General features: G+C 39.5%; 1 protein-coding gene across 9 annotated transcripts in view; it reads right to left on the reverse strand.

The window, feature by feature from the left end:
• The window catches only part of ART3 (ADP-ribosyltransferase 3 (inactive)), a 147263-nt gene that overhangs the window by 16585 nt on the left and 103247 nt on the right, over positions 1-27431 (reverse strand). For 8 of the 9 annotated variants that reach the window (XM_019829348.3, XM_045056209.1, XM_045056210.1 and 5 more), the window contains 2 exons: positions 17683-17760; positions 11175-11886 (listed from right to left, as the gene is read on the reverse strand). In XM_019829348.3, the coding sequence (XP_019684907.2) occupies positions 11175-11886; positions 17683-17751 (781 nt within the window). In that variant the 5' untranslated portion in view covers positions 17752-17760. Of the gene's footprint in view, positions 1-11174; positions 11887-17682; positions 17761-18930; positions 19045-27431 lie in introns of those variants that run through there. The other variant, XM_006931050.3, reaches the window with a different exon arrangement.

The raw sequence follows: 27431 nt of genomic DNA on the forward strand, positions 1-27431 counted from the left end.
TTGATAGGTAATGTTCTATTATATGTGTGTGTATACACACACACACACACCCCACATCTTCTTTCTCCATTCATCAGGTGATGGACATTTGGGCTCTTTCCATAATTTAGCTATTGTTGATAATGCTGTTATAAACATCAGGGTGCATGTGCCCCTTCAAATCAGTATTTTTGTATCTTTTAGGTAATGCATAGTAACACAACTGCTGGGTCATAGGGAAGTTCTATTTTTAACTTCTTGAGGAACCTCCATACTGCTTTCCAGAGTGGCTGCACTAGTTTGCATTCCCACAAACAGTGTTAAGAGGGTTCCCCTTTCTCCGCATTCTCACCAACGTCTGTTGTTTCCTGTGTTAATTTTATCCATTATGACAGGTGTGAGGTGGGATCTCACTGTGGTTTTGACTTGTATTTCTCTGATGATGAGTGAAGTTGAGCATCTTTTCATGTGTCTGTTAGCTACCTGAATGTCTTCTTTGGGAAAATGCCTGTTCATGTCTTCTGCCCATTTCTTAACTGGATTACGTTTGGGGTGTTGAGTTTGATAAGTTCTTCACAGATTTTGGATACTAATCCTTTATCAGATATGTCATTTGCAAATATCCTCTTCCATTCTGTAAGTAGTATTTCAGTTTTGTTCTTTCCTTCATTGTGCAGAAGTTTTTTTACTTGATGAAATCCCAATAGTTCATTTTTGTTTTTGTTTCCCTTGCCTCTAGAGATGTGTCTAGTAAGAAGTTGCTGTGGCCAAGGTCAAAGAGGTTGATGCCTGTGTTCTCCTCTAGGATTTTGATTTGTCTCATACTTAGGTCTTTTATCCATTTTTATTTTCGTGTATGGTGTAAGAAAGTTGTCCATTTTCATTCTTCTGCATGTTGCTGTCCAATTTTCCCAACACCATTTGTTGAAGAGTCAGTCTTATTTCCAGTGGATATTCCTTCCAGCTTTGTCAAAGATTAGTTGACTATATAGTTATGGGTCCATTTCCAGGTTTTCTATTTTATTCCACTGATCCATGTGTATATTTTTGTGCCTATCCCATACTGTCTTGATGACCTATAGCTTTGTAATACAGCTTGAAGTCTGAAATTGTTATGCCTCCAGCTTTGCTTTGCTTTTTCAAGAATGCTTTGGACTCTAAGGGTATTTTCTGGCTCCTACAAATTTTACGATTTGTTCTAGCCCTGTGAAACATGCTGGTGGTATTGTGATAGGGGTTGCATTAAATGTGTAGATTGCTTTGGGTAGTATAGACATTTTAACAATATCTGTTCTTCTAATTCATGATCATGAAATGTTTTCCATTTCTATTTTGTCATCTTCAATTTCTTTCATAAGCTCTCTACTTTTCAGAGTACAGATCTTTTACCTCTTTGGTTAGGTTTATTCCTAGGTATCATATGGTTTTCTGTACAATTGTGAATGGGACTGATTACTTGATTTCCCTTTGTGCTGCTTCATTATTGGTGGATAGAAATGCAACACATTTATGTACGTTGATATCATATTCTGCAACTTTGCTGAATTCGTGTATCAGTTCTAGCAGTTTTTTGGTAGGGTCTTTTGGGTTTTCTACATAAGAATATCATGTCATTGTGAAAAATCAAAGTTTGACTTCTTACTTGCTAATTTGGATGCCTTTTCTTTCTTCCTGTTGTCTGATTGCTAAGGCTGGGACTTCCAGTATGATATTAAATAACAGGAGTGAGAGTGGACATCCCTGTCTTACTATGGGGCTTAGAGAAAAAGCTCTCAGGTTTTCCTCATTGAGGATAATACTAGCTGTGGGTCTTTTCAATATGGCTTTCATGATGTTGAGGTACATTCCATCTAACCCTACTTTCTTCAGAGTTTTTATCAAATATGGACACTGTATTTTGTCAAATGCTTTTTCTGCATCTATTGAGAAGATAATGTGTTTCTTACCTTTTATTAATGTGGTGTATCACATTGTTTGATTTGTGGATACTGAACCACCCCTGCAGCCCAGGAATAAATCCCACTTGACTGTGGTGAATGGTTCTTTTAATGTGTTGTTGGACTCGATTTGCTAGTATCTTGTTGAGAATTTTTTCATACAGGTTTATCAGGGATGAATTCCCTGTAATTCTGCTTTAGTGGGGTTCTGGTCTCATTTTGAAATCAAGGTAAACGTGGCCTCATAGAATAAGTTTTGAAGTTTTACTTCCATTTATATTTTTTTGGAATAGTTTGAGAAGAAGAGGTATTAACTCTTCTTCAAGTGTCTGGTGTAATTCCCCTGGGAAGTCATCTGGTCCTGGATTCTTGTTTGTTGGGAGCCTTTTGATTACTGATATACCTTCTTTGCTGGTTATGGGTCTGTTCAAATTTCCTATTCTTCCTGTTTCAGTTTTGGTAGTTTGTATATTTAGGAACTTCTCCATTTCCTCCAGAATGCCCAATTTGTTGGCATGTAATTTTTCATAACATTCTTTTATAATTGTTTGTATTTCTATAGTGTTAGTTGTGATCTCTCCTCTTTTATTTGTGATTTTATCTATTTGGGTCCTTTATCTCTCCTTTTTGATAAGTCTGGCTAGGAATTTACCAATTTTATTAATTCTTTCGAAGACCCAGCTCTTAGTTTCATTCATCTGTTCTACTGGGATTTTTTTCTATATCATTTTTTTATCTTTATTATTTCCCATCTGATGGCTTTTCTAGGCTTTAATTTGCTGTTCCTTTTCTAGCTCCTTTAAGTGTAGGGTTAGGTTAGTTTTTTTTGACTTTTCTTGTTTCTTGATGTAGGCCTGTATTGCTATATACTTCCCTCTTAGGATCACCTTTGTTGCATCCCAAAGGTTTTGGACTGTTATGTTTTCATTTTCCTTTGCTTCCATGTACTTTTTAAATTTCTTATTTAATTTCCTGGTTAACCCATTCATTCTCCAGTTGGATGTTCTTTAACCTCCATGTATTTGTGGTCTTTCCAGAATTTTTCCTTGTGGTTGACTTCAAGTTTCATAGCACTGTGGTCTGAAAATATGTATGGTATGATCTCAATCTTTTTGTACTAGTTGAGCCCTGATTTGTGACCCAGGATGTGATCTACTCTGGAGAATGTTCCATATACACTCAAAAAGAATGTGTATTCTGCTGCTTTAGAATGAAATGTTCTGAATCTCTGTTAAGCCCATCTGGTCCACTGTGTCATTCAAAGCCATTGTTTCCTTGCTGATTTTCTGCTTAGATGATCTGTCTATAACACCCATAGTAGGGGGTATTAAAGTCCCTTACTATTATTGTATTATTGTCAATGAGTTTCTTTGTATTTGTTACTGATTTAAATATAATATATACATATATACATACACATACACACATATATATACATATATATATATGTACATGTATATATACATGTACATATATATGTATATATACATATATATATGTACATATATATGTATATATATGTATATATATATGTACATATATATGTACATATATATGTACATATATATGTATATATATATGTATATATACATGTACATATATATGTATATATACATATATATATATGTACATCCAAGTTAGTATATAGTGCAAAAATGATTTCAGGAGTAGAATCCAGTGATTCATCCCCTACATATAACATTCTGTGCTCATCTCAACAAGTGTTTCGGTAGTTTATATGTTTCTAGGAATTTGTCTGTTTCTTCCAGATTGCCCAATTTATTGACATATAATTGATCATAATAATCTCTTATTAATGTTTTTATTTCTTCAGTGTTAGTTGTGATCTGTCCTCTTTCATTCTTGATTTATTTGGGTCCTTTCCTTTTTCTTGAAAAATATATATATTTTTTAATGTTTATTTGAGGGGGGAGAGGGGCAGAGAGGGAGGGAGACACAGAATTGGAAGCAGGTTCCAGGCTCTGAGTTGTCAGCACAGAGCCCAACGCGGGGCTTGAGCTCATGGACTGCGAGATCATGCCCTGAGCTGAAGTCGGACACTTAACTGAGTGAGCCACCCAGGCACCCCTGGGTCCTTTCCTTTTTCTTTTTGATCAAACTGGCTAAGGGTTTATCAATTTTGTTAATTCTTAAACCAGCTCCCAGTTTCATTGACCTGTTCTGTTATTTTGATTTCGATAGCATTGATTTCTGCTCTAATCTTTATTATTTCCTTTCTTCTGGATTTGGGTTTTACTTGCTTTCTTTTTCCAGCTCTTTAAGGTGTAAGATTAGGTTGTGTATCTGAGACCTTTCTTTCTTCTTCAGGAAGGCCTGGATTGCTATATACTTCCCTCTTATGACTGCCTTTGCTGCATCCCAGAGGTTTTGGGCTGTTGTGTTATCATTTTCATTAGCTTCCATGTACTTTTTAATTTCTTCTTTAATTTCTTGGTTAACCCATTCATTCTTTAATAGGATGTTCTTTAATCTCCAAGCTATTTGTGGTTCTTCCAAATTTTTTCTTGTGGTTGATTTTGAGTTTCATAGCATTGTGGTCTGAACATACGCATGTCATGATCTTGATCTTTTTGTACTTGTTGAGGGTTGATTTGTGTCCCACTATGTGATCTACTCTGGAGAATGTTCCATGTTCACTCAAGAAGAATGTGTATTCTTCTGCTTTAGGATAAAATGTTCTGAATATATATTAAGTCCATCTGGTCCAATGTGTCGGTCAAAGCCATCGTTTCCTTGTTGATTTTCTGCTTAGATGATCTGTCCACTACTGTAAGTTGGGTGTTGAAGTCCCCTACTATTATGGTATTTTTATCAATGAGTTTATGTTTTGATTGATTTCTATATTTGGGTGTTTCAAGTTTGGGGCATATGTATTTATAATTGTTAGCTCTTTTTGTTGGATAGACCCCTTTATTATGATATGGTGCCCCTTTTCATCTCTTTTTAGAGTCCTTGGTTTAAAATCTAATTGGTCTGATGTAACTATGGCTCCTCTGGCTCTTTCTGACATCTATTAGCATTAGAAATGGTTCTCAACTCCTCACTTTCAATCTGGCTGTGTCTTTAGTTCTAAAATGAGTCTCTCATAGGCAGCATATTGAGGGTCTTAATATTTTTATGCAATCTGATACCCTATGTCTTTTGATTGGAGCATTTAGTGCATTTACATTCAGAGTGATTATTAGGTAAGAATTTAGTGCCACTGTACTACCTCTAAAATCAGGGTTTCTGGAGATTTTCTCTGTTCCTTTCTAGTCTTTGTTGCTTTTGGCCTTTCTATCCTATTCAATGAGTCCTCTTTACTATTTATTGCAGGGCTGGTTTAGTGGTCATGAACTCCTTTAGTTTTTGTTTGTCTGAGAAACTCTTTATCTTTCTATTCTGAATGACAGCCTTGCTGGATAAAGGACTCTTGGCTTCATATTTTTCCCAGTCAGCATATTGAATATATCATGCCACTCCCTTCTGGCTTGCCAAGTTTCTGTGGCGAGATCTGTTGCTAACCTTTTTTGTCTTCTCTTGTAGGTTAGGGATTTCTTTTCCTTTGCTGCTTTCAGGATTCTTTGCTCATCTCCGTATTTTGAAAATTTTACTATGATATGTCCTGGTGCTGGCCTGCCTTTGTTGATTTTGATGGGAGTTCTCTGTGCCTTCTGGATTTGGATGTCTGTTTCCCTCCTCAGATGTGGGAAGTTTTCAGCTATAATATGCTCAAATAAACCTTCTTCCCCTTTCCCCCTCTCTTCTTCTGGGACTCCTATGATACAAACGTTATAATGCTTTATGGAGACAATGAGTTCCATATGTATACATTCGTGATCCAGTAATTTTCTTTTCATTTTCTTTTCAGCTTCATCATTTTTCATAATTTTATCTTTTCTTAAATGTTTATTTGTGAGAGAGAGACAGAAAGAGGGAATGAGTAGGGGAGGAGCAAAGAAACAGAGAGACAGAAGATCTCAAGTGGGCTCTGTGCTGACAGCAGACAACCCAATGCAGGGCTTGAACTCACGAACTTTGAGTTCATGACCTGAGTCAAAGTCCAACACTTAACTGATTGACCCACCCAGGCACCCCAATTATTTTATCTTCTATATCAGTTATTCATTCCTCTGCTTCTCCATCCTGGTCATTACAGTCTGTTTAGCATCTCGGTTACTGCATTTTTTATTTAGGCTAGTTTTTAGGTCTTTTGATCTCCATGATAAAGGACTCCCTGGTGTCTTCTATACTTTTCTCAAGTCCAGGTAGTACCCTTATAAGTGCTGTTTTAAATTGTGGTTCAGGCATATTACTTATACCTATTTTGATTAGATCCCTGCTCATGACCTCTTCTTGTTCTTTCTATTGGGAAGAATTCCTGCAGCTTGTCATTTTGTTTAGATCTCAGTCTTCTGTGTGTTAGGAAAGCCTGTTACATTTCCTGCTCCTGAGAGCAATAGCTGTATTAAGAAGTCATAGGCTGTTCAGGGCTTCAGGATACACCTCAGGAAGTGTTTTTGGTATATGCTGTGTGCACTGTTGTGTTTTGGCTGTTCTTTTCCTTAGGTCAGTTCTCTGCAGTGCTTCTCCTTGCCTACAGTGGAGTGTTTGGCCTTGTCTAGTGTGTGGAAAATTTTAACCCTGTGTGTTTTGATCTGCTTGTTTAAAAAGGCTAGATCCTTGGGCACCTGGGTGGCTCAGTTGGTTGAGTGTCTGACTTTGGCTCAAGTCATGATCTCACGGTTCGTGAGCTTGAGCCCCGCATCGGGCTCTGTGCTGACAGCTCAGAGCCTGGAGCCTGCTTCGGATTCTGTGTTTCCCTCTCTCTCTGCTCCTGCCCTGCTCACACTCTGTCTGTCTCTCAGAAAGTAAATAAACATTAAAAAAAATACTTAAAAAAAAAAAGGCTAGATCCTATTTCCCTAGAGCTGAAGCTTTGCAGCATTCTATGGTTAGTAGACTTGGTACTTGTGCTGGTCTTCTGGGGTAGGGGCCCACTGCTGCTCTGGCTCTCAAGTCCACAGTTAAAAAAAAAAAAAAGACATTCAGAGTACAGGGAGGCAAGGGCTTGGTATAAGCACCTCAAGCCTCCACTAGTTTTTGTGCCTCTCTCTGAAGCCCACTGGTGCTGACAGGAGGGGTTAAAAATGGTGTCAGCCTGTTCTCATGACCAGAGAGGGGAGTGTCCACCTGCTGCTGCTCAGGAAGCCCTCACAGAAGAGCGAACAATCTCCCTTCTGGTGTCTCAGGCTTCCATCAGATACCTGCCTTCACCTTTTCTAAAACAGCCTACCTGTAATTATTACTTTGAGAGGTTTTGTCCCTGAGATCCCATTAGCTGTTTCTAGATAGCAGCAGAGGATGCTGGTTAGATTCCAGTTTAGCATTAAATCTATACAATCATTTGCAGTGGCCTTTGTCAGAGCTCTCCAAAGAAATCGTGCCTGTGAGCCTCCACAAATGTCTCTCCTTGTGGCTGGTTTGAACATTAACTTGCTGTGCAGCCTCTGCCTGACCTTGTGGGGATGCCCACAGTGGTATGCATATTCCTCTCTTCCCTCCTCACAGGAGCTCATATTGCACTTCCACATGCAGATCTGAACCCCGGGCTCATTCTTAGTCAACCCAATGGCTCCACCCATTTTGTTCTTTATAATCCAATTCACAACCAACTCTGTGGGTTCCACTGCCCATCTTTTGTCTATCAACCAGATATCAGTGATTAATTTGGCATATAGCTAATGCAGCCAGGGCTTCTGTGTAACCAATGCCTCCACAAATGGCATTTGGCTGAATGCATCAGGAACACCAAAAGTGGTATCATTTTGTCAGCCTAGCTTCAAATGGGTTTCTTGGCTATAATGTGGTTTAGGTGAACAGGTTTTGGGGTGGGTGGTGGGGTCCTAATTTGTAGCATTCACTGATTTCCATGGTAAAACTCTCAACCATGGTTAACTGCAAACTCTTGTGATATATGAGGAACTGGAAAGAGATGTATGCCCACAATCAGCTCCCAAGAGCTGGTATGAATAAGCTCTAACTGGCTTGGTTTTTGGACAGGTCCATTGTATGGTTGATGAGGGGAATGGGTACTTTTCCCCTCAATGCAAATTTACTCGCTCTAGTCTTCATCTGTCCTCTTAAGGTGAATAGTTAGTTTCACTGACTTGCAACTCAGGTCCAGGATTAGGGTGAGGCAAATGAGGTGCCTATGAGTGCAAAATTTAAAAGGCACTTACTCTTAGGATCATGCAAGTTTGCAGATGGCACAAGTGTATGATCCTAAGAATAAGGACCTTCCTTAAATTTTGTGCCCCAGGCACCTCAATGACCACACAGTTTCTGCCATTAAATCAAAAGCAGATCAACCTCCCACCCTGGCATGATGTCTTATCAGCGCTTCCCTACCTGTTCTTCTTTATCTCATAGTGCCTTGGACATATTGAATCAAAGTCTAAAAGTCTATCTCACTTCTGAAGCCCTACTGTAATACTCATTCTGCTTCATCAGTGGTTTTGGTTTTGGGTTCAGCTAGACCGTCACACTGCTAAGACCCAAAAAGGCTCTCCTCCCACCTGTTTACTTAGTTTGGCAGAAGAACAGAAGGCAAGGAACACTGCACACTATTTAGCAGCAGAGCAGCAGCAGATACATACCTTTGGCGCAAGTCCTCACAGCTGCCCAAGGCTACTCTTTAATCCCAGAATTATAGCTCAGGTACAAGGAAACACATTTATACAAGTGGTTAGAGGAACCATTCTAGTTTAGTAGCCTCATGCCACATAAAGACAATGATATCTCTGAGACCAGTCCATGAGTGCAGTTTCAGGACTCAGCAAGAAGAACACCTGGGTATGTCATACCACATTCAGGAATGCCCAAAACTATGGCTTCCCCCAAGTATTTATAGTTTATTCACAACCCTCCCAGCTCAGATGCATTTTACCAATCAAGGGCTATATTTACCCTTACGCAGTGTTCCATGTTTACACAGCTGCCATTCAACCTTCAGCAGATTACAGAGAAACAGTGTGAGGAGAAGAGCAACAGGAGGTCATTCCCACAGGATAACGGAGAAAGGGTTTTGTTAACCTTTCACTCACATACACCAAGCCACAACATCATTAAATTTCAGAATGTTGGGGATAAAGAAAACATTCTAAAACCATCCAGAGAAAAGAAATAAGGTCTCATTCAAAGCTTTAGTAATTAGAATGGCTTCATACTTTTTAACGGCAGCACCAGAAACCAGAAGACAATGGAAGAATAACTCCAAAATTCCAAGGAAAATATTTCCAAAACAGAAATAGAAACCTACACAAACTATTACTCAAGCCTATAAGTAGACTTTACAAACATGTAAAGTCTTAAAAATTTCCCTCAATGTCCCTTTTCTCAGAAAACTTTTAGAGAACCCATACCCCTGCCAAACAAAGGAGTAATTCAAGAAAGAGGAGAAAAATCTAAGATATAGAGGACTCCTCACAGGGAAGAAGCAAAAGAAAGTCTCAATAATTGTGAGCAGAGATTTTAGACTATTCAATAGCAGACCTAAAGAGTATATCACAGAGCAGTTTGATGGGAGAATCCAGAAGGAGTATATTCAAAAAAACAACAACAACAACAACAAAAAAAAAACCCATAAGAGTGTCTGATATGTCTGATGTATTAAGAAGAAATTTATATTTCAGGGCACCTGGGTGGCTCAGTCAGTTAAGTGCCTGACTTCAGCTCAAGTCATGATCTCATGGTTCATGAGTTTGAGTCCCACATCTGGCTCTGGGGCAGCTCGGAGCCTAGAGCCTGCTTTGGATTCTGTATCTTCCTCTCTCTGCCCCTCCCCTGCTCACACTCTCTCGCTCTCTCTCTCTCAAAAATAAACATTAAAAAAAATTTTTTTATAACAAAAAAAGAAGAGATTTATATTTCTAAGGATTTGGGGATGAATTATTGATGGGATATTAAAAACTAAGGATACAAAAAAACTAATAACTCTGGGTAAAAGAGGTATTTCAAAAGGTACCAGTCTTTACTACAGTGGAAGACTGGAAAGGGGACATACACAAACACTGAGGAGGAGGATGGTGGTTATCACATATGTTTGGTTTACTGCTATAACAGCTATTTCAAACTCCCTTCTCTCTTGCCTCCCTACCCTTGAGAGGAAAAGCTAATTACCTTCTTTCCACATTTTTCTTCAAGTTATAAATTACCAAGTAGCTATTCTGGTTAATGATACAGAATCAAAATCTACTAGCAGTTTCTGGGAAAGCTTTTACTCTCCTTATTAAACAGGCAGATTTAGCTGCCATCCGGATCCCTTCCCTTTCTTTTTTTTTTTTTTTTTAACGTTTATTTATTTTTGAGACAGAGAGAGACAGAGCATGAATGGGGGAGGGTCAGAGAGAGGGAGACACAGAATCCGAAACAGGCTCCAGGCTCCGAGCTGTCAGCACAGAGCCCGACGCAGGGCTCGAACTCACAGACCGTGAGATCATGACCTGAGCCGAAGTCGGCCGCTCAACCGACTGAGCCACCCAGGCGCCCCATCCTTTCTTTTTGTCTTGAACATGGATTGAGGCCTACAGCTGCAACAGTCACACTGCAAATATGAATCCATAAACCCAACATGCTAAGATTGGTGCAACAGAATAGAGTCTGAATTACTGATGATGTAACTGATGAGGTCTAAAAATCTAACAATCAAGAGATAACATTCTGAAGCCTGTTATTAAAAACTTTGGCTGAAAAATTAAAAATCGATACCACTGAGGAGTGAAAATTGGGGACAGGGAGTGGTGGGGCAGGGAGCTGCTATTTTTCATTGTAAGCCTTACAAGCAGGATTATGGACCAGGTACTTCTTTGTTAGCAGGACTGTTCTGTGCATTTTGTTTAGCAGTGTCCTTGGCATCTACCCATCAGATACTACTAGTAGCAACTAGGCATAACCGTGACAATCAAAAAATTCTAGTTATTGCCAAATGACCCAGCAGGGCAAAACTGCCCCTGGTTGAGAACCAGAGCCCTACAGTATTTTATTTCTTTAACCTTCTAGAATGCTAGAAATGTATTCTTTTGATAAAATTACATTTCAGGGAAAAAAAACCTAATTATACGAAAGGAGGTAGACTGAAGACCATCAGCATCATTTCTCTTTTAAAATACCTTAAAGTTTCTTTTCTGACCTTTCCCTGGGGCTAAGAATCCCACTCCTTCCCTTCCAGACAGGCACAGAGAGAACAGAGATACTTACCACCTAGAAATGCACACTCGTAATGGCTGCAGGTCTTGTTTGTGCTTTGAAGGATAAGGTTATTGCTGGTCCCATCCTGTGACACGTTAAAAATCTCATTCAGAGGTATTAAAATAATTCTTTCACTTTCTTTATCAAAAAAATTTTCAATGGCAACTCCAAAGCACGCGTGGATGGTTAACAGAATGTGTTGGTCATCAGGAGCTTGAGGCTTGGCTGAATATGCCAGAGTGAAATGGCCCAATCTGGCTTGGTTGAGCCCTCCAAATTTAAATGAGGTGTCCCGGCTTACACTATACACCACATTTTTGTAACTTTCCTCACAAGGTCTTCTCAGCAACTGCAGGGCTTTTGTCAGGTAAAAATGAAAAGCTTTGAACTGGAAGTCATAGACATATTCTTTTCGAGAGAGACCAGCCATCCTCACAGCTTCACTGAACATACGGTAAAAAGCAGTCTGCTCTCGAGCTTCTGAAACATATGCCATCAGTGCTATTCCATGGTTATCTTTAAAACTCATAGGGAGAAAGATCTGCGTCTTCCTGGCTTCCCACTTCACTTCTGCATTTTCCCACACAGCCTTCAAGAGTGCATGGCTTGCTTTTTCCTCCTTGAGCAGCTGGGGAACATATTTGACTTCCATTCTGTCAGTGCATTTCAGGTATTCATCATCAAATGCATTTTCTGCCATGTCTAACATTTCAGCCTTCACCTTCAAAGGAAAAGGAAAAGGAAATTAACACCCTTGAAAGAAGATATTTGCTGTATATCATTTTCGCTCATTTACTGTCCCCACCCTCTCATGCCCTGCCTAGAATTTCTCCCTTGCTTAGAAACAACTTTGGACATGACTTTTATGTAGGAAGTATATTCCATTGCTACTTATAACTCTTCTCAGCTGTGACCTATTTGTATTAAATAGTAAATGTGAGCAGTGAGAAGTATGGCAACAATTATGCCTGTAACTCATTCATTTGAACCTTATGATGCAGAGGAAAGAATGAGTGTGAAAGCGAAGAAATGAGTGGCAGTGCTGGTTTTGAACAATATTCTTAGCTAGACTGCCTCAACCCCTTAAGACTGCTAAATGAATCAAACATCACGTGTGAAATACTGTACATGATAAACACGTAATTGTAAATATTCCTTCTCCCTTGTCTATGTGGTTTGAGTAGGACTGATTCTGCACCTTTGGCTCCAATGATCAGCAATGATGCAGATTTAAAAACCAGGGCACTTGCAGCGGGGAGGAAAAAAGCTTTCTTCCTCTGTATTCATAAGCTCTAAGGATAATATTGGCTTGGGGCAGTCAATAGTTATCCTTTTAATTCCATGGAGAATCCTGTTTATAAATAAAGCCAACAAAGGAAGGTTTGCAGAGCTAAAAGGTAGAGAGACAAGGCCCTGATAACATTAATTAAGGACCTGGGTCTAGCTGTACCTGAAGACTTTATTCTACCTCAGTTATAAGTATCAATAAATTCCCTATTTGCTTTAGCTAGTTTGAATAGTGTTTCTGTCATATACAATTGAAAAGGGCCTAATATATCTTTAAATGATACATATAACATAATAAGCAGGGTGGTGAAATGTAATTAGCACTAGCCTAGAGCCAGACAGATCTGAGTTCAAATTCCATAAATAGGTCTAGTTGGATATGAGAAAGTTACTCGATATTTCTGAGCTTCAATTATTTCATCTAAAGGAAATAATATCTTAACTGCAAGACTGTCGTGTAAAGAATTAATGACAAAATGAATATATGCAAAGCCCCTACCCAAAATGCCTACCACATACTAAGTCTTCAACAAACTGTGGTTATCTTCATTATTTTATGATAGGAATACATGAACTACTATATGTTCCTCAAGGATTTGTATCACATTTACCTTTTCAATTCCAAGCTTCTAGCATAGCAACTAGCAAAATATTCAAGTGAACTAAATGAAAACCCTGTGCTCTGGCCTATAGATCAAAACACAGAATGAGCAAATATGCCCACGGACACCATTTAAGGATACCTACAAACAAAAGGATAATGCCCTTACCATTTTCTCTTTCCACTATCCTCTACTTGCAATAGTACATTGGCTACATAAGCTGCAACCTAAGCTGGAGACCTCAGTTGAAACGTTAAAAAGATCCTTAGCCGGGGGCTGTTAAAGCTGCATCCTCCACGTGAATGAGTCTTATAAGGTGTGTGAGTAGTGTGTGTGCATGAAAGTTTGTGGTGGAGTGAGGGGAAAGAGTTAAGGGCAGGGAGGGGGAGGGGGAGGGAGAGGAGGAAGGAGAGAGAGAGAAATAATCGATTTAAGAAAGCAAAATAGGGGCACCTGGGTCTCCCTCTCTCTCTGCCCCTCCCCCGTTCATGCTCTGTCTCTCTCTGTCCCAAAAATAAATAAACGTTGAAAAAAAAATTAAAAAAAAAAAAAAAGAAAGCAAAATAGAGGGGCGCCTGGGTGGCGCAGTTGGTTAAGCCTCCGACTTTGGCCAGGTCACGATCTCGCGGCCCGTGAGTTTGAGCCCCGCGTCAGGCTCTGGGCTGATGGCTCGGAGCCTGGAGCCTGTTTCCGATTCTGTGTCTCCCTCTCTCTCTGCCCCTCCCTCGTTCATGCTCTGTCTCTCTCTGTCCCAAAAATAAATAAAAAACGTTGAAAAAAATTAAAAAAAAAAAAAAAAAAAGAAAGCAAAATAGATAACCCAGGTTGGCTATTTGCTTCCTAACATCACTCTTCTCTCCCTCACAAACTTCTTGAAAGAAATGTCTACCCTTGTCATCTCCATTTCATTTCCACTCATATATCAATCCTTCCCAATCTGGCTTATCATTCCCATTCCTCCACCCAAACAGCTCTCATTAAGGAACACCTCTTATATTCTTTTGAAGACCCAACATATCTTACTAGCCATTAAATGCTGGAGTTTCTTAGGGATACTTTTTTTTTTTTTTAATGTTTATTTATCTTTGAGAGACAGAGAGACAGTGTGAGCAGGGGAGGGGCACAGAGAGAGAGAGGGAAACACGGAATCAGAAGCAGGCTCCAAGCTTCGAGCTGTCAGCACAGAGCCTGACGTGGGGCTCGAACTCATGAACCATGAGATCATGACCTGAGCCGAAGTCGGATGCTTAACCGACTGAGCCACCCAGGTGCTCCTGGGATACTTATTTTTTAACTCTTAACTCTACTCTTAGGCAATTGTATACATGTCCATAGTTTCAATTATCATCTAAATACCTCTGACCTGTCCTTGTAAGTGCCAAACCTGTATTATCAACTGCCTACTTAGTAATTCCACTTGAATTGCTCAAAGACCATTCAAATGTTAATAGTCTAAGACCAAACTTATAATCTTACTGACTACAACCACCACCAACAACGTGGTCCGTACACAGAACCATCTATTCATTTTTTAGTTTTCCCAGGTATCCTCCTCCCAGTCACCCTCTGGGATCACTCCATCACTAAGACCTAACAAAATTCTCCAGAGTGTTTTCTATATGCCAATCACGAAGTGTTCATATATATTAATGAACTCATTTAATCTTCATGGCAACCCTGTGAGGTAGGTACTGTAACAGTCCCTTCTTAAGGATGAGGAAAGTAAGACACATTAACCTGTCTGAAATTGAGATTTGAAGCCAGGAAATCTGGCCCCAGAATCTGTCCTTTTAAACAAAACGTCCTGTTTCCAGTGATAAAAACCACTGACATTGATGCAGCTCTTTCAGAAGACTTTAATTTTCTCCTTGTAACAACTCTTATGAAAGGATAGACAGACAATTCATAACACCACTTTACAAATGAAGAGACTGTGCTAGCATCAGAAACTGTCTTTATTACCAGCTACAAAATATTCTTCTGGGGAAGTCCTTGAGACCCCTGAACAGAATCCTGGGTCTGTAGGTCAGTTTCCTGATGTGGGAATTTGAGCTACAGGAGATCAAATCACTGCCATCTCCTACCCAAGAAAGGTACTTTTCTCTGCAGCACAGCGTACCACAAGGTATCTTGGGCACCGATGCCTGATTTATCTTCAAGACTTAACATATTATAGCACACCATGAAATGACTTCCCACATTCCTCACATCATATCAGAGGCACATCATATCATATCCAGTATGTTCCAGTCTTTTCTGCATGCCTCTAACCAGTCTCCACAGGTTTAATTTTAGACATCCAGTCTTTCTGGCCCAAGGCCACAGTTGATTGTGTGTTCTGTACAGTGAGTGCCTTGAGCAGTGAAAAAGTTCACAAGTGCCACCATCATTCAGGGACAACTGAATGGACATTAAGGGACATGTCCAAAAGGCTACATGAACACACTGATTATATTTTCTTCCTCTGATTCAACCACTGAAACAAAATCCCAAACTAAGGAAATTTAAGTACCTCAAATTTCCTACAAAAATATTATTAAAAATGTGGAAATGGCCTGAATGTTCACAAAAAGAAATTGGTTAAACAAATTACAGAACATTCACAGAACACATGAAAATTATGTTACAAAACAATGTTAAAAATGCATAGCAAAACCCCAGGGAGATACCACTTCACATCCATTAGAATGGCCATAATAATGGGGGGGGGGATTAATGTTGGCAAAGATGTAGAGAAACTGAACCCTCATACATTGCTGGTAGGAATATAAAATAGTGCAGCCACAGTGGAAAACAGTTTGGCAGTTCTCAAATATTAAAACATAAAGTTACCGGGGCACCTGGGTGGCTCAGTTTGTTAAGCGGCCGACTTTGGCTCAGGTCATAATCTTACGGTCCGTGAGTTTGAGCCCCACGTCAGGCTCTGTGCTGACAGCTCAGAGCCTGGAGCCTGCTTCAGATTCTGTGTCTCCCTCTCTCTCTGACCCTCCCCCGTTCATGCTCTGTCTCTCTCTGTCTCAAAAATAAATGTTAAAAAAAAAATAAAAAAACAAAAAAACCCCATAAAGTTACCATATGACCCAGAAATTTTACTCATAGGTATATATCCAAGAGAACTGGAAACATGTTCACATGAAAGTTCATGAAAATTCAGAGCAGAATTATTCATTCATAAAAGCCAGAAAGTGAGAACCCAAATGTCCATCAATATATAAATGGAGAAACAAAATGTGGCATAATCACACAATGGAATTATTCAGCTCTAAAAAGTAATGAAGTCTAGTATATGCTACAACATGAATGAACCTTGAAAACAATATACTAGGTGAAAGAAGCCCCGCAAAGAGCCAGATACTGCATGATTCCATTCAGGTTAAATTTTCACAAAAGGCAAATCCAAAGAAACAGAAAGTAGATTAATGGCTGCCAGTGGATGCTAGGAAGAGGGAATTGGGACTGACTGCTAATAGCTACAGGGCTTCTTTTTGGGGTGATGGGAATGTTCTGTAATGAGATAATGGTGATCATTGTACAGCATAGTGAATTTACGAAAACCACCATGTATTATGCACTTTAAAAGTGTGCTTTTTTAATGACACGTGAATTATTCCTCAATTTAAAAAATCATACTGGGGGCGCCTGGGTGGCGCAGTCGGTTAAGCGTCCGACTTCAGCCAGGTCACGATCTCACGGTCCGTGAGTTTGAGCCCCGCGTCAGGCTCTGGGCTGATGGCTCAGAGCCTGGAGCCTGTTTCCGATTCTGCGTCTCCCTCTCTCTCTGCCCATCCCCCGTTCATGCTCTGTCTCTCTCTGTCCCAAAAATAAATAAAAACGTTGAAAAAAAAATAAAAAAAAAAAATCATACTGAAGCACAGGCAACAGAATATACAATGATTCCACAGACAAGGGATCAGAATATTAAATTCAAAAATAACATTTTAATAATTTAACATATTTTAAAGAAGAGACTTCAAATCATTAGATATTCAGTAGCGATGTGAAGCAAGCATGGTGGGTAAAGAAATCAAATGAGATATCAGTCTCATATATACATAAAAATATGTTACAGAATGCTTGAAGATTCAACTGCAAAAAATAAAATCATGAAAGTTCTATCAGAAAAAAAGAACACTAGATGTGAGAAAATGGTCATTACGTAGTTCAATAAAATACACATAACCAAACACTGCACTGTCGTCTTATTTGAACCAAATACATATTTTAAGAATATTTAATGACAAAGACATTTGTAGCACAGTAGTAACTTAAAAAGCAAAAAAACAGTATGCACACTGTGAACCCATTTTTCTAAATTACATACACACACACATACACACAGAAAAAAACCAAGAAGACTATACACCAACAGATTAAGACTCTTTCCCTCTGAGTAGAGGGACTGTGGATGATTTTCAGTTTCCTCTGTTTGCTTAATTTTAATTTTTTCAACTTTCTACAGTCAGCCTGTATCAAAGTGTAAAATGAAAAAATAAAAGCTACTTGTAAAAAACAAGTTTACCTATTCTATCCGCTCTCATTTCCATCATCAACCCACATGGATGCCTCAGGCAACATTATATCAAGAGTTCCCATTCCAATGACCACATACTTCCCATTCCAAACATTACCTGGAAAATGTCCATTAGAATCACCGCTGCCAGCAGCATGGTGACCATATCAAAATGTCCTGTCTTCATTTTTCTCTTCTAAATTAAAAGGGAGAAATTCCAATTTAGTTGTCTTAAAAAAGAGGTTTAGGTATGTACAGCAGGATGGCACACTATATATATTTTCACTCGCGGTGAGAGTATCATGATGGTCAGGAAGTGATCATCAATAAGTTTCCAATGGCTGTAAGGGCCATTATAATTTGTCTGGTGGTCTAAGACTCTCATTCTACAGATGAGGAAGCAAAAGCTCCAAGAACTTTAGCAATTTGTTCAAGATTAAATCTATCCATTTCCAGTCATGTTGTCTCTTCTACCAGAGTCAGTCACTGGTAGTCATAATTTCTTCCTGTCTCTAAGTTTCTCCTCAGCATACACAAGAAATAATATAAACTAAAAATCACCATTTTAGATTGGTGATCTCCAAGTTCCCAGTTTCCAAAAGGTCTCCAGTAGTTACTGTCCATGCACATCATGCATTCTCTTAACGTCTTTGCAAACCAAGTCACACATATTTGGGTAGGATGGAAGGAATGATGAGCCCAGTAGTGGTACAAACCAGAGAGTTACCAAGGGGTCCTCCTTCCCCCAAATATTTACATTCAAAAGAAGCTCAAGGATAAAACAAGTGTCTTGCATACATTTCTGATGGTGGGAATGAAAATAAGAAAGAACTTGGTAAGCAACAATTCTAATAAGATTATACAACTCTATTGGCCATATGCCCAATCCTTGTCCTGATGTTTATGAGACTGAAAGGGGGTAAACAGGAGGGTAAGAGGCCCTCAAGAGCTGAAGCTCTCTCACAGCCATTAAATGAGTCAATTAAAGGTCGGTCTACAGTTCCTTCCACATACGTACAACAAAGTTGACATTACTGGAACTGAACCGAGACCTCTATTTTATCCTACCATTCACCATATTCTGGCATCTGCAAATGGGAATGAAAAGCACGGGGGAAAGGAAAGTCTTCCCTTTGGCCCCACATTCCTATTTTTATTCAGGAGCAGCTTCTTTCACTAGAGATACTAACATATACTACCAAAATGTCACTTTTGTGTTAAACTTCACTTTCTAAAAATGATTCCAAATATAATACTTGATAGATAATTGTCATGAGGCAGTACGTGCCAAGCAAGCTCTGAATTAGGGTTTTCTTGAAAATTCTTTACTTCCGTAGTCTGAGTGTAAATAAGTCAAAATGTTTACCTGGCTTTTCTGCCTGTGGAGGAAGTTTAAATGATGCTAGGTCTCAAACTGTTTCCCCACTCTTTCAGTTGTGGTAAGCGTGTCTTCAGGATAGGAGGTTGTTGACAGTGAGAGCTGAGAAGGGAATACTTTTCTTTTTATAAACACCCCCAGCAGTAGCCTGGCAGTGGCACATTACCCCATTTGTGTCCTGCTATTTATATCTGGCCCCCACACTATCCTTTGGAATCACTGCTGTTAACACATGAAATCTCCCAGAGGCTTGTAAAGCCACAGCAATTCCCTCTAACCACACACCATGTTCAGTTCTGAACCCTACTGTAGGCTTCTCAGAGTGTGATCACCTCCCATTCCTAACCCTTTGACTCTGAGATGTCGAACTAAAGCAAGGATTTTACCCTAGCAAGATGATTCACATAACTAGGGGAACTTGCTGTGTTAATCTCTGGCAATAATGATGACTATCACCATTCACTCACCCAGCTTACTATTTTTCAGATACTGTGCCAGCTGCTGGGATACACAAGCACGTAAAACAAAGTACTAAAAAGTACTCACGATGCGATAAAACACATTAATATGCATACTTAACCAAAATACATGTTAAAAACCTAAGTGAATTTTAGAAAAAGTCTAGTGAGAACACCAAGAAGGGAAGGATTTGGTAATATTTGGAACTGTAGCTCTCATTTGAGTATGGTACACATAGTAAATATATTGACTGTAACGTCAAAGAACACTTAGAGTTTATGGACTATAGATAAAAAACTGTGAAATGTCCTAGGAAATTTATGCATATATATAAATCAAAATACATTAAAAGAATGTATTGGGATAGTACACTATGTATAATGGCCCCAACCTGGAAACCATCCAAATGGCTAACAACAGTAGAATGGATACATCGTTATATTCATACAATGGTATTTTGTATAGCACTGAAAATGAATAAACTCTAACCATATGTAAGAAATGTGGATAAATCTTAACATTTATGCATTTAAGTGACTGTATGACTTAATTCATACAGAGTAACAAAATCAAGGAAAACACACCTATGGCATTAGAGTCAGAATACGGTTACTCTGAGTAGGAGGTATTAACTTGAAGAGGAACAAGGAGAGCATTTAGGATGCTGGTTTTAGTTCTGGGTGTTGACTATGCTGATATATTCAGTTTGTGAAAATTACTAAGCTATACATTTATGTGTATTTTCCTCTGTACATATACATGTATACATATATTATTACTCAAGTAAACATTTTAAATAAAGTGCACCCATTTTTACAAAACCCATCTCTAATCTTCAGCCTTCAAAACCTCTAACCTCTTCCCACCCCACTGGCTAAGCAATTTAAGATACAATTTAATACACTGAAGGGACTCCCAGCAATAACATCATTAAAGAAAAAAGTTTGGTCAAAAGGAAAAAAGAGGGTTTGTACACGTTTCAAGCATTATGTTCACACTGACACTGTTTTAAGTCTCAGGCATGTGAGCCTATGGGAAATGCAGTAGTGGAGTTTTCCTGTCTTTGAAGCTGAAGCCTTCCAGATTCATCTACATATCACACAAAAGACAAAGTTCACCAAAAAGAACATAACAAACACCACAGGAAGTTCAAGGCAGGACTGGCCTTGTTTATGCCCAATACGGTTTTGCTCCACTCCTGTTTTATTCCAGTTATTACCTTTTTAAAATTAAGATATAATTAACATACGATATATTAGATTTAGGTATAACAACATAATGTTTTGATATTTGTATATACTACAAAATGATAAGTCTAGTTAATATGTTACCATACAGTTATAAATTTTTGTGTATGTGGTAACTTTTAAGCCTTACTCTCTCAACAACTTTCAAATATGCAATACAGTATTACCTACAATCACCATGCTGTAAATTACATCCCTAGGACATTTATTTTATAACTGGAAACTTGCACCTTTGACTCCCTTCACCCATTTCGCCCACCACTCCCAATCCTCAACTCTGGAAACTACCTATCTGTTCTCTGTATCAGGGAGCTTGGTTTTTTCAGTTTTGTTTTGTGGTGTTTTTTTTGTTTGTTTGTTTTTTTAGATTCCACATATAAGTGAGATCATAAGATATTTGCTTTGACTTATTTCACCTAGCATAGTGTCCTCAAGGTCTATCCATGTTCTCACAAATGGCCAGGTTTCATTCTTTTCAATGGCTGATGATATCCCATTTTATTTACATAGGTGTATATATGTATGTGTATGTATATACACACACATTTTCTCTACCCATTCATCTGTTGTTGGACACATAGGTTGTTTCCATATCCTGGCTACTATAAATAATGCTATAATGACATGGGGGTGCCTATGTATCTTTCCAAGTTAGTGTTTTGTTTTCTTCATATAAATATCCAGAAGTGAAATTGCTAGATCATATGGTAGTTCTATTTTCAGTTTTTTGAGGAACTCCATATTGTTTTTCATAGTGGCTGCTCCAATATATACTTACCACCAACAGTACACAGAGATCTCTTTTTTTCACATCCTTTCCAACATTTCATGTTTCTTTTTTTTCCCCCGTAGCCTGACCCCTTTCTTCTTTCTGACTGTAGCCATTCTAACAAATGTGAGGCAATAGCTCACTGTGGTTTTTACTTGAATTTCCCTGATGATTAGTGACTTTGATGGTCTTTTCATTTACCTGTTGGCCTTCTGTATGTCTCCTTTGGAAAAATGTCTGTTCAGAACCTCTGCTCATTTTTAAAACTGTTTATTTTTTTACTGTTGAGTTGTAGGAGTTTTTTAAATATATTTTGGATATTAACCCCTTATCACATACATGATTTGCAAATATTCTCTCCCATTTAGTACATTGCCTTTTCATTTTTGTTAATAGTTTCTTTTGCTGTGCAGAAACTTTTTAGTTTGAGGTAGTCCCAATTGTGGACTTTTGCTTTTGCTGCCTTTGCTTTTGGTCTGAAATCCAAAATTTACTGCCAAGATCGATATCAAGGAGCTTATTCCCTAGGTTTTCTTCCAGAGTTTTTATGGTTTATTTTCTTACATTTAAGTCTTTAAACCATTTTGAGTTAATTTTTGTGTATGGTCTAAGAAAGTGGTCCAGTTTCATTCTTTTGCATGTGGCTATCCAGTTTTCCCAACACCATCTATTAAAGATATTGTCCTTTCCCCATTGTATACTCTTGGTGCCTTTATCACAATTTAATTTACCATATATGTAAGCTAATAAGCCTCTCTCACAGAAAGACTTGCCTCTTGCTGTGGTATCCCGTGGGGCAGTAGCTATTTAAGAACTCTATCTCTGTAAGGTATAGCCATGACCTAGGGAATGCCACCACCAAACCTAGGTGATGTAGAGGCATCCCCTGGTAGCAAAAATCAGGGCACCAGAGAGTAATGTAAGCTCCTTTACAGAAGATACTGGAAAGCTGGAACAAGGGAGAGAACAAAGAATGCATCTATTGGCCACTGTTCTCTAAGAACGGTTATGGAGCACACCCTGCCCATGTGTGCCAAACCGAAAGCCTGCCCCTCAGTCCAAAGTTCCTGGACAAACAGGTCTTTCTCAGAAACACTAGGTGTGTGTTTCAGTCTGCTATCTCTGCACCTCCCCAGGAGTCCTCACAATGTTCCAGGCACTGTTTGAGATACAGGGGGTAGATCAATGAACAAAATAAACAAACACCTTGCTCTTGTCAAGTTTATATTCTTGTGGCAGAAGGGAGTCAAATAACAAAACAAGCAAATTATATGAGTATGTTAGAATATATTAAGTACTACTGTTTTTTAAAAATATTACAGGGATTCTAGTCAAGATGGCGGCGTAGGAGGACGCTGGGCTCACCGCGCGTCCTGCTGATCGCTTAGATTCCACCTACACCTGCCTAAATAACCCAGAAAACTGCCAGAGGATTAGCAGAACGGAGTCGCTGGAGCCAAACGCAGACGAGAGGCCCACGGAAGAGGGTAGGAAGGGCGGCGAGGCGATGCGCGCTCCACGGATTGGCGGGAGGGAGCCGGGGCGGAGGGGCGGCTCACCGGCCAAGCAGAGCCCCCGAGTCTGGCTGGCAAAAGCGGAGGGGCCGGGCGGACTGTGTTCCGACAGCAAGCGCGACTTAGCGTCTGGGAGGACATAAGTTAACAGCTCTGCTCGGAAAGCGGGAAGGCTGGAGGACAAAGGGAGGGAGAGCTGCTGAGCCCCCGGATGACAGAGCTCAGTTTGGCGGGGAACAAAGGCGCTCGCCAGCGCCATCTCCCCCGCCCATCCCCCAGCCAAAATCCCAAAGGGAACCAGTTCCTGCCAGGGAACTTGCTCGCTCTGCGCAAACACCCAACTCTGTCCTTCTGCGGAGCCAAACCTCCGGCAGTGGATCTGACTCCCTCCCGCTGCCACAGGGCCCCTCCTGAAGTGGATCACCTAAGGAGAAGCGAGCTAAGCCTGCCCCTCCTGCCCCTGTGCACCTTGCCTACCCACCCCAGCTAATACGCCAGATGCCCAGCATCACAAGCCTGGCAGTGTGCAAGTAGCCCAGACGGGCCACGCCACCCCACAGTGAATCCCGCCCCTAGGAGAGGGGAAGAGAAGGCACACACCAGTCTGACTGTGCCCCAGCGGTGGGCTGGGGGCAGACATCAGGTCTGACTGCGGCCCCGCCCACCAACTCCAGTTATACACCACAGCACAGGGGAAGTGCCCTGCAGGTCCTCACCACGCCAGTGACTATCCAAAATGACCAAGCGGAAGAATTCCCCTCAGAAGAATCTCCAGGAAATAACAACAGCTAATGAGCTGATCAAAAAGGATTTAAATAATATAACAGAAAGTGAATTTAGAATAATAGTCATAAAATTAATCGCTGGGCTTGAAAACAGTATAGAGGACAGCAGAGAATCTCTTGCTACAGAGATCAAGGGACTAAGGAACAGTCACGAGGAGCTGAAAAACGCTTTAAATGAAATGCAAAACAAAATTGAAACCACCACGGCTCGGATTGAAGAGGCAGAGGAGAGAATAGGTGAACTAGAAGATAAAGTTATGGAAAAAGAGGAAGCTGAGAAAAAGAGAGATAAAAAAATCCAGGAATATGAGGGGAAAATTAGAGAACTAAGTGATACACTAAAAAGAAATAATATACGCATAATTGGTATCCCAGAGGAGGAAGAGAGAGGGAAAGGTGCTGAAGGGGTACTTGAAGAAATAACAGCTGAGAACTTCCCTGAACTGGGGAAGGAAAAAGGCATTGAAATCCAAGAGGCACAGAGAACTCCCTTCAGACGTAACTTGAATCGATCTTCTGCACGACATATCATAGTGAAACTGGCAAAATACAAGGATAAAGAGAAAATTCTGAAAGCAGCAAGAGGTAAACGTGCCCTCACATATAAAGGGAGACCTATAAGACTCATGACTGATCTCTCTTTTGAAACTTGGCAGGCCAGAAAGAATTGGCACGAGATTTTCAGGGTGCTAGACAAAAAAAACATGCAGCCGAGAATCCTTTATCCAGCAAGTCTGTCATTTAGAATAGAAGGAGAGATAAAGGTCTTCCCAAACAAACAAAAACTGAAGGAATTTGTCACCACTAAACCAGCCCTACAAGAGATCCTAAGGGAGACCCTGTGAGACAAAGTACCAGAGGCATCACTACAAGCATGAAACATACAGACATCACAATGACTCTAAACCCGTATCTTTCTATAATAACACTGAATGTAAATGGATTAAATGCGCCAACCAAAAGACATAGGGTATCAGAATGGATAAAAAAACAAGACCCATCTATTTGCTGTCTACAAGAGACTCATTTTAGACCTGAGGACACCTTTAGAGTGAGGGGATGGAGAACTATTTATCATGCGACTGGAAGCCAAAAGAAAGCTGGAGTAGCCATACTTATATCAGACAAACTAGACTTTAAATTAAAGGCTGTAACAAGAGATGAAGAAGGACATTATATAATAGTTACAGAGTCTATCCATCAGGAAGAGCTAACAATTATAAATGTCTATGCACCGAATACCGGAGCCCCCAAATATATAAAACAATTACTCATAAACAAAAGCAACCTTATTGATAAGAATGTGGTAATTGCAGGGGACTTTAACACCCCACTTACAGAAATGGATAGATCATCTAGACACACGGTCAATAAAGAAACAAGGGCCCTGAATGAGACATTGGATCAGATAGACTTGACAGATATATTTAGAACTCTGCATCCCAAAGCAACAGAATATACTTTCTTCTCGAGTGCACATGGAACATTCTCCAAGATAGATCATATACTGGGTCACAAAACAGCCCTTCATAAGTTTACAAGAATTGAAATTATACCATGCATACTTTCAGACCACAACGCTATGAAGCTTGAAATCAACCACAGGAAAAAGTCTGGAAAACCTCCAAAAGCATGGAGGTTAAAGAACACCCTACTAACGAATGAGTGGGTCAACCAGGCAATTAGAGAAGAAATTTAAAAATATATGGAAACAAACGAAAATGAAAATACAACAATCCAAACGCTTTGGGATGCAGCGAAGGCAGTCCTGAGAGGAAAATACATTGCAATCCAGGCCTATCTCAAGAAACAAGAAAAATCCCAAATACAAAATCTAACAGCACACCTAAAGGAACTAGAAGCAGAACAGCAAAGGCAGCCTAAACCCAGCAGAAGAAGAGAAATAATAAAGATCAGAGCAGAAATAAACAATATAGAATCTAAAAAAACTGTAGAGCAGATCAACGAAACCAAGAGTTGGTTTTTTGAAAAAATAAACAAAATTGACAAACCTCTAGCCAGGCTTCTCAAAAAGAAAAGGGAGATGACCCAAATAGATAAAATCATGAATGAAAATGGAATTATTACAACCAATCCCTCAGAGATACAATTATCAGGGAATACTATGAAAAATTATATGCCAACAAATTGGACAACCTGGAAGAAATGGACAAATTCCTGATCACCCACACTCTTCCAAAACTCAATCAGGAGGAAATAGAAAGCTTGAACAGACCCATAACCAGCGAAGAAATTGTTCGGTTATCAAAAATCTCCCAACAAATAAGAGTCCAGGACCAGATGGCTTCCCAGGGGAGTTCTACCAGACGTTTAAAGCAGAGATAATACCTATCCTTCTCAAGCTATTCCAAGAAATAGAAAGGGAAGGAAAACTTCCAGACTCATTCTATGAAGCCAGTATTACTTTGATTCCTAAACCAGAGACCCAGTAAAAAAAGAGAACTACAGGCCAATATCCCTGATGAATATGGATGCAAAAATTCTCAATAAGATACTAGCAAATCAAATTCAACGGCATATAAAAAGAATTATTCACCATGATCAAGTGGGATTCATTCCTGGGATGCAGGGCTGGTTCAACATTTGCAAATCAATCAACGTGATACATCACATTAACAAAAAAAAAGAGAAGAACCATATGATCCTGTCAATCGATGCAGAAAAGGCCTTTGACAAAATCCAGCACCCTTTCTTAATAAAAACCCTTGAGAAAGTCGGGATAGAAGGAACATACTTAAAGATCATAAAAGCCATTTATGAAAAGCCCACAGCTAACATCATCCTCAACGGGGAAAAACTGAGAGCTTTTTCCCTGAGATTAGGAACACGACAGCGATGCCCACTCTCACTGCTGTTGTTTAACATAGTGCTAGAAGTTCTAGCATCAGCAATCAGACAACAAAAGGAAATCAAAGGCATCAAAATTGGCAAAGATGAAGTCAAGCTTTCGCTTTTTGCAGATGACATGATATTATACATGGAAAATCCGATAGACTCCACCAAAAGTCTGCTAGAACTGATACAGGAATTCAGCAAAGTTGCAGGATACAAAATCAATGTACAGAAACCAGTTGCATTCTTATACACTAACAATGAAGCAACAGAAAGACAAATAAAGAAACTGATCCCATTCACAATTGCACCAAGAAGCATAAAATACCTAGGAATAAATCTAACCAAAGATGTAAAGGATCTGTATGCTGAAAACTATAGAAAGCTTATGAAGGTAATTGAAGAAGATTTAAAGAAATGGAAAGACATTCCCTGCTCATGGATTGGAAAAATAAATATTGTCAAAATGTCAATACTACCCAAAGCTATCTACACATTCAATGCAATCCCAATCAAAATTGCCCCAGCATTCTTCTCGAAACTAGAACAAGCAATCCTAAAATTCATATGGAACCACAAAAGGCCCCGAATAGCCAAAGGAATTTTGAAGAAGACCAAAGCAGGAGGCATCACAATCCCAGACTTTAGCCTCTACTACAAAGCTGTCATCATCAAGACAGCATGGTATTGGCACAAAAACAGACACATAGACCAATGGAATAGAATAGAAACCCCAGAACTAGACCCACAAACGTATGGCCAACTCATCTTTGACAAAGCAGGAAAGAACATCCAATGGAAAAAAGACAGCCTCTTTAACAAATGGTGCTGGGAGAACTGGACAGCAACATGCAGAAGGTTG

The sequence above is a fragment of the Felis catus genome, chromosome B1, assembly GCF_018350175.1.
Source record: "Felis catus isolate Fca126 chromosome B1, F.catus_Fca126_mat1.0, whole genome shotgun sequence".
NCBI lineage: Eukaryota > Metazoa > Chordata > Mammalia > Carnivora > Felidae > Felis > Felis catus.